The 7828-nt window shown below is 51.4% G+C and overlaps 1 protein-coding gene and 1 pseudogene across 1 annotated transcript; one reads left to right on the forward strand and one right to left on the reverse strand.

The window, feature by feature from the left end:
* Positions 1-1264: 1264 nt before the first annotated feature.
* On the reverse strand, positions 1265-1995 carry LOC105528908 (annotated as a pseudogene).
* Positions 1996-3781: 1786 nt separating this feature from the next.
* On the forward strand, positions 3782-7532 carry LOC105528910 (sialic acid-binding Ig-like lectin 14). The gene is made up of 7 exons (XM_011965890.1): positions 3782-3943; positions 4047-4433; positions 4630-4908; positions 5169-5222; positions 6665-6922; positions 7032-7167; positions 7291-7532. Exons 1-7 carry the CDS (start codon positions 3907-3909, stop codon positions 7331-7333), a joined length of 1194 nt encoding a protein of 397 aa, XP_011821280.1. The 5' UTR covers positions 3782-3906; the 3' UTR covers positions 7334-7532.
* The last annotated feature ends 296 nt before the right edge of the window (positions 7533-7828 follow it).

A 7828-nucleotide genomic window follows, 5' to 3' on the forward strand; every position in this document is an offset into this window, starting at 1 on the left:
GTGGCTGAGGTGAGAGGATTGCTTGAGCCTGGGAGATTGAGGCTGCAGTGAGCTGTGACTGCACCACTGCACTCCAGCCTGGGTCACAGCTAGACCATGTCTTAAATAAATAAATAAACTCATGCCCTTTGTGATGTCACTCAGGCTCATGACTACAGACACTCTTTGAACATGAATGACCCCACTTTTGTCTCCAGCCAGAACTTTTTCCTATTTTTCCTAAATTCCAGACCCACAGATCTAACCCCTTTCCTTTCCCCCTCCACTTGTATGTCTAATAAGCACATCTAACCCACCATGCTCCAAGCTGAGCTCCCAGTTCCTCTCTTGAAGTCTTTTCCTCTTCTCTCAATGGCAGCTTCAAGCCTGCAACAGCTCAGCTCAAAAACACTGGCATTATCTGTGGCCCTTTCCTTTCTCTTCCCATGTGCGTCCAATCTGTTGACAAACACTGTTAATTCCCCCTCTTTTCACCACCTCCACTGTGTCCTTGCAGACCTGAGCACCCTCCTCTCACATCCCAAGCATTGCAACAGCTGAGCAGAGTCTAGTCTCAGGAAAGCAAGCAGAGTGATCAGGTAAAAACACATAAAATCCTGCCCCTTCTCTGTTCAACCCCTGTCTTCACAATTCGCTCAGGGTGATGGTTAGTTTTAGGTCTCCACTTGACGGGGCCATAGAGTACCCTGGTATTTGCTCAAATACTATTCTGGGTGTTCCTGTGAGGGTGTTTTGGGATGAGATTAACATTTAAATCAGTAGACTTTGAGTAAAGTGGATTGCCCTCCTCAGGGTGGGTGAACCTTGACCAATCAGTTGGAGGCCTGGATAGAGCAAAAAGCCTGGCCCTCCCATGAGTAAGGGGAACTGCTTTTGCCTGATTACCTGCAAGCTGGGATCTGAGTTTCCTCCTGCCTTTGGACTCAAGCTGAAACTCTGGCTTTTCCTGGATCTCCAGCCTGGAAGCTTGTGTACTGGAGCTACACCATCATTTCTCCCAGGTCTCCACCTTGCTGACTGAGGATCTTGGGACTTGTCTGCTTCCATAATTGTGTGAGTCAATTCCTTATAATACATCTCTTCCTATATGCTGTCTCTTATACACATCTAGATGCACACACACACACACACACACACCATTGGTTCTGTTTCTCTGGAGAACCCTGGCTAATACACTCAGCAAAAGTCAAGTTTTTCTTTTCAATTTGAAAGTAGGTACTGTTTATTAACTGACCACGTTAGTAAAATAATCATGGTAGACACTCTAGTTCATTCTTCTAAGAAGCCTGTTGATCTGGTCCTCCTTGTTGCCAGCATCTCCACCTTCTACAAAATGGGTTGTCTCTTTCCTCATCCTACCTTGAGGAGAGGATCATTTGAACGGCCACAGGAAGTTATTTCTTCTTCAAGTCATTTTCCAGCCATACAGGTCCTAAGAATCAGATCCTCATATAGCAGATGATGCTATCTTTACATATTTATCAAGCAATTGAAGTGTTATCTGTCAAAGCAATTTGCTTATTGATTTTGTCATAACCACGCTTGTAGATTAGTTCATTTACTGACTTCAGGTTTGAGTACCCCCATGTGATATGGGGTTTTGCAATCCTCAGCCTGTTAATTGACGATTTGTTGAGCTTCACAAAGGTTCCATTAGAGAGCTGACGAAAGCAAAGAAGCTGCAACACCTTTCGGACCTTTGGGCTCCCACCTTGACACCTCTGATCCTGATGATAAAGGCCAATTTGGGTTCTGCAGGTGCATAGAAGTTGCCAGCTTTTCTTGCCTTCCTTGCATTCAAATTTCAGTTCTGTCCATCTGCCTATATTCCTTGTGATAGTGCTTTGCTTTTTGCTAGAAAAGCTTCCTTCTTGTCTCTTGAAGCATCTTTTGGGCAAACTTCCTTCTCAGGCCCTTCATCTTCAGCTCTGTGAAATTCCTTCACTTTTTCTTAAGGGTTTCTGGTACAGCAGGAACCTCCTCCTCCTCCTTTCTTTCTTCTTCTTCTTCTTCTTCTTCTTCTTCTTCTTCTTCTTCTTCTTCTTCTTCTTCTTCTTCTTCTTCTTCTTCTTCTTTCTTCTTTCTTCTTCTTCTTTCTTCCTGTCTTTGCCACCCTCCATGGTACCAGCTGGACAAGAAAAAAGTGAAGTTCTTATGAGAGCCCCCAAATTTCTTCATGATCAGACCCAGGACACCTCCCAGACCTACCCTCCTACCATCTTCCCCACTGATCACCCCTCCATGCTGGCATATGTCTATTTTCCAAGCATACCACGTGTGTTCCTACCTTGGGACTTTTAAATGTCCCGTTTCCTTGGAATGGATACCAGTGGACTAATTTCCACACACCCTTCGCATCTTTACTCAAATGTCATCTCTTCCAAGTGGCCCCCCAAGCCATGTTGTAAAAAATTTTATCATCACGCCTGTAATCCCAGTACTTTGGGAGGCCAAGTGGTGGCAGATCACCTGAAGTCGGGAGTTCGAGACCAGCCTGACCAACATGAGAAACCCCATCTCTACTAAAAATACAAAATTAGCCAGGTATGGTAGTGCATGCCTGTAATCCCAGCTACTTGAGAGGCTGAGGCAGGAGAATCACCTGAACCCGGGAGGCAGAGGTTGCGGTGAGCTGAGATCACACCATTGCACTCCAGCCTGGGTAACAAGAGCGAAACTCCATCTCAGAAAAAATAAAATAAAATAAAAAATCAGTCCTCACTGATTCCTCTTTTGTGTTCCTGTTTTTATTTTTTCTTAAAATATATCATTCTTTAGCAGACTGTGTATTTTAATTTCATATTAAATGTTTGTCTTCCCACTAGGATTTATTATTATTTTTATTATTTTTTCTTTTTTTCCTGCTCTTCGTGGAGCAGGGGTACCCATAGGCCGTGTGCTCAGAGGAGCCTCCACTGGGATTTTTGACTTGCCTTCCCGTCCCAAGGGTTTATCCTTTCCTGTATCTCCAGCTCCTAAAACAGGGGGCCTGGTGCACCATAGGTACCCATGAAGCATCAGTTGGATGAGGGAATTCTCAGGGCCAGGCACTGTCCTAAGCACTTTACACATGAGTCCTCACTAAATCCCCACACAGCAATTCTATTGTGGTCTGCATTTTTCAGCTGAGCAAACTGAGGCACAGAGAGGGTAGCCAACTTTTGTAAAGCTCAACAGCCGGTAGGTGAAGGGTCTGGGTTCACACTTGGTATTCCATGTCCTCAACTTCCACATTTCCAATGCCCGGCTCTCAAGCCTCACCTGGCTGTCAACACCAGGGCTGGAGTCTGACGCTGCCTGGGACAAGGACAATGATGAGATCAGGGACCCAAATCCAAGGGGTGGTGGGGACCACATCTCTCTTGACTGCTAAGGACCCGGTCATGTCCACCTGATGTGTTTGTCCCTGAGAACTCGCCTTCCCTCTGGAAAGAGGAAAGTCTTCCGCTCCTGAAACCCCCAGCCCGTGCTTCCCTCACCACAGCTCCTGTCATGTCATAAAGAATTTATTCTCCCATCTCGCTGAGGGTCCAGAGGCCCTGACTCCCAGGGAGGCGGCCAGGTGGTGTTCCCCTTCCTGTGTAGACAAAGGTGCATAAGGAAAGTGCTGCAGCTATGGGACCTGGTGACCTCAGGAGTCTAGACTTACAAGTCTGGACAAGCCCCTCGGGGGGCCTCAGTATCTTCACCTGCGGCGTCCAGTGGGGGTGGGAGCAGGACGGCCTCCCAGCCCCGGCCTCACTCCGACAGCACGTGATGCCCAAGTTCTCCTTCTGTGCGCGGCCACAGCTCTCACTCACCCTCCGGCTTCCTGTTGGGGCTTCTTCAGCCCCACCCCACATTTGGAGCATTTCCTTCCCTGACAGAGGGACCTGGGACGGGGCTGGGGCCCTGGCGGATGGAGACATGCTGGCCCTGCTGCTGCTGCCCCTGCTGTGGGGGGGTGAGCGAGCTGAGGGAGGAGGGACAGGTACGGGGTGAGAAGGTGGGGCTGGAACTGCAGCTGAGACTCTGTGCCCCCCCAGGGTCCCTGCAGGAGGAGCCAGGGTACGAGCTGCAGGAGGAGCCAGGGTACGAGCTGCAAGTGCAGAAGTCGGTGACGGTGCAGGAGGGTCTGTGCGTCCTCGTGCCCTGCTCCTTCTCTTACCCCGGGAATTCCTGGTACTCCCCTTCCCTACTCTACGTCTACTGGTTCCGGGACGGGGAGAGCCCATACTTTAGTGAGCCTGTGGCCACAAACAACCCAAACAGAGAAGTGAAGTCAGAGACCCAGGGCCGATTCCGCCTCCTTGGGGATGTCTGGAAGAAGAACTGCTCCTTGAGCATCGGAGATGCCAGAATGGGGGACACGGGAAACTATTCTTTCCGCGTGGAGAGAGGAAGGAATGTAAAATATACCTACCTTCAGAATAAGCTGAACTTGGCGGTGACAGGTATGGCGGGGGCCCTTGGAGAGGACCCTGGGACGTGGAGACCCCCGTGTGAGAACAGGGACAGGACCTGGGCAGGGGTGGTTGGAGGAGGTGTAGGACTTGGGGCAGGTCAGGGCCTGAGGCCTGGCCACTCTCGGGGTCACACCGTACGTCTTCAAGCCTCTGGGGCCCGGGTATCTCCCTGTCTCCTCCTCAGCCCTGACAGAGAAACCCGACGTCCACTTTCTGGAGCCTCTGGAGTCCGGCCGCCTCACAAGGCTGAGCTGCAGCCTTCCAGGATCCTGTGAAGTGGGACGACCTCTCACATTCTCCTGGACGGGGGATGCCCTCAGTCCCCTGGACCCAGAAACCACCCACTCCTCGGAGCTCACCCTCACCCCGAGGCCCGAGGACCATGGCACCAACCTCACCTGTCATGTGAAACACCAAGGAGCTCAGGTGACCACGGAGAGAACTGTCCAGCTCAATGTCTCCTGTGAGTGGTGCTGGGGACACAACTGGGTCCCCAAGGGCAGTGGGAGTAAGGGGTGTGTGTGTGTGTGTGTGTGTGTGTATGTGTGTAGAAGACAGAGAGAGAGAGAAAGAGAATGATAACCAGGGAAAATTCGTGTGTAGTGCAGGAAGGACAGCCATCCCCACCTGGTGGGTTTCTGTGGGCCCTCCTTGGGTACCTCCCAGGCCCACGCCCCTCCCACTTGTCACCTCTGAAGCTGGGACTGTATCTTTCTATCCCAGATGCTCCCCAGAACCTCGCCATCAGCATCTTCTTCAGAAATGGCACAGGCACAGGTAGGAAAGATCCTCTTCCCTGTGGGGCTGTGATGGGAGCCTTCTATCAGCTCAGGGTTCAGCACTGGGAGAGGAGACCCTCCCTCACCCCTAAGACCCTGGGTCTGGGTCCCTCCTGCTCCCAGCCCCCCCAATCCCGGTCACTAAGATCTTGCATGAACAAACCTAGTATTGCTTTTGGCTTCTCCCTTTTCTCTGCTCCCTGTTTCAAATTTATTTTTTCATTGTGAGAAAATTCACATAGCACAGAATTTTTCATCTCAGCCATTTTAAAGAGTATAGTTCAGCAGTGTTACGTGTGTTCACATTGTTGCGAAACCAAACTGCAGAGCTCCTTTTATCTTGCAAAACTGAAACTTTGTACTCACTAAACAGTGACTTTCCACTTCCCCCTCCTGCCACCAGGCAGTCACCATTCCACTTTTCTGTCTCGATGAGTTTGAGTACTCAGGACACGCTGTTCCCTTTTCTTGAATTTCTGCCTGCCCCCATGTCCTCTGATGCATGCCCTGCTTCATCTCTATCTGATCACCCTTTTCGGGAGCCTTCGACTTTCCCACCTCCCATAGCTTTGTCCCAGAACCCTGTTCTTCCCCTCGACATTCCTGAGTGATCCCATCTCTCCTTGACCCTGTCCTGATGCCTCCCACAACTTTATATCCAGCCCTTTCTCTGAGGCACAGATCTGCACATTTAGCCACCTCCCTCGGATGCTTCTCAGCTCCTCCTTCCCTGTTGATCCCAGGGCTGTTTTGGACATCGCTCTAGATAGCACCCTTTCTCATCAGCTGCTCCGTGAGTCCACAAGTCTTGACACGTTTACTTCACCAATTATCACTTCCCTCTTCATCCCCTTGGTTCCAGGCCCAGCTCAAGTCTCGTGCTCAACCCTGGCCCATTGTCCCAGCCTCCTCCCAACCTCCCTGCCTCCCATCCCACTTCCCTCCAGTCCCGGACCTACTTGGCTCCAGCAGGATCTTTCTAGATCCAGTGCTTACTCTGTTTCCCTTGCTCATAGCCGCCTACTGCTTTCCAGGATAAAGCCCAAGGCCCTCAACCTGGCACCCAAGGCTCCAAAAGATCTAAGCCTGCTTCCTCTACCTCCATTATTGTGTCTTGGGAGCTCTGGGTCCTCCCTGCCAGGTTGCAGATATAGGAGCCTCTTTCCTCGTCTTCTTCTCTCAGTTCTTGGCACATCTGCCCCTGAGCTGCCCATCTACTTCTCCTTAACATGAGAACTCCTCCTCATCCATCTTTTCTCAGCTCAGCGACCTTCTTTCTGATAGCCTGACCTGATCACCAAGTCCTCACCCTTTCATGCATGACTAGTCCATTCTCAGCACTCACCACAGTCTTAACTTTCTTCTTACAGCTCAGTGGGAGGAGTGAGGGAGACTTGGGCCTCCCAGCTCCCCTCACCTGGCTGTGCATCTCTTTCCCAGCCCTGCGGATCCTGAGCAATGGCATGTCGGTGCCCATTGTGGAGGGCCAGTCCCTGTTCCTGACCTGCACAGTTGACAGCAACCCCCCTGCCTCACTGAGCTGGTTCCGGGACGGAAAAGCCCTGAATCCCTCCCAGACCTCAGTGTCTGGGATCCTGGAGCTGCCCAACATAGGGGCTAGAGAGGGAGGGGAATTCACCTGCCGGGTTCAGCACCCGCTGGGCTCCCAGCACCTGTCCTTCATCCTTTCTGTGCAGAGTGAGTTGCAGGACAGGTGCTGAGGGTGGACAGCCTGGTGAGGTATTCAGGTTGGTGGGAGGGACTGAGGCCTGGGAACAGCACCTTACCTTCTTCTCCTTTCCCCCAGGAAGCTCCTCTTCCTGCATATGTGTAACCGAGAAACAGGAGGGCTCCTGGCCCCTCGTCCTCACCCTGATCAGGGGGGCTCTCATGGGGGCTGGCTTCCTCCTCACCTACGGCCTCACCTGGATCTACTATACCAGGTGAGCAGGCCTGCCTGTCTCCAGGAAGCTCCTGAGTTCCAGGTGGGGCTGAGCTGTGCTGCCCCACCTGGAATCAGAACTGAAGTGGCTGGTGCTGATCTGAGGCCTGTGTTGGCTCTGCAGGTGTGGAGGCCCCCAGGGGAGTAGGGATGAGAGGCCAGGCTGAGCGCCTCCTGCTCAAGACAGAACCGAGGTGTGGACACCCAGCTCTGCGGGACAGATGTAGGACATCACTGTCAGCTTTTCTGGAGGCTGACATCCCACTGACTACCCCTCTTTTCCTTTCTGCCCAATACCCCATCTATTTATCCCCCTCTGCTTGTGAGTCTTGCCCTACCACACCTGCATCCCTATCTGCACCCCATCCCCTCCCCAACCCCCCTTCTCTTCCCTCTCCAACCTCCATCTCCAGCCCTGTGAAGGGAACGTACTTTCGGTCTTATACCCCCAATACTCAAAACTAACCTTTTTTTTTAAATTTTTTTAATTTTTTTATTTTTTAGACAGAGTCTCGCTCTGTTGCCCAGGCTGTGTGCAATGACACAACCTCCGTTCACTGCAACCTCCACATCTGGGGTTCAAGCAATTCTCCTGCCTCAGCCTCCCTAGTAGCTGGGATTACAGGTGCCTGCCACCACACCCAATTTTTTTTTTTTTTTTT

This window comes from Mandrillus leucophaeus, unplaced genomic scaffold (genome assembly GCF_000951045.1).
Source record: "Mandrillus leucophaeus isolate KB7577 unplaced genomic scaffold, Mleu.le_1.0 Scaffold74, whole genome shotgun sequence".
NCBI classification, from domain to species: Eukaryota; Metazoa; Chordata; class Mammalia; order Primates; family Cercopithecidae; genus Mandrillus; species Mandrillus leucophaeus.

Excerpts from the sequence above, each read along its gene's own strand:
- LOC105528910 (XM_011965890.1), top strand. The coding sequence starts at position 3,907 with ATGCTGGCCCTGCTGCTGCTGCCCCTGCTGTGGGGGG. Across the intron at positions 4,909-5,168 it reads TGTCCAGCTCAATGTCTCCT|ATGCTCCCCAGAACCTCGCC; the intron begins GTGAGTGGTGCT and ends TTTCTATCCCAG. Across the intron at positions 7,168-7,290 it reads ACCTGGATCTACTATACCAG|GTGTGGAGGCCCCCAGGGGA; the intron begins GTGAGCAGGCCT and ends TTGGCTCTGCAG.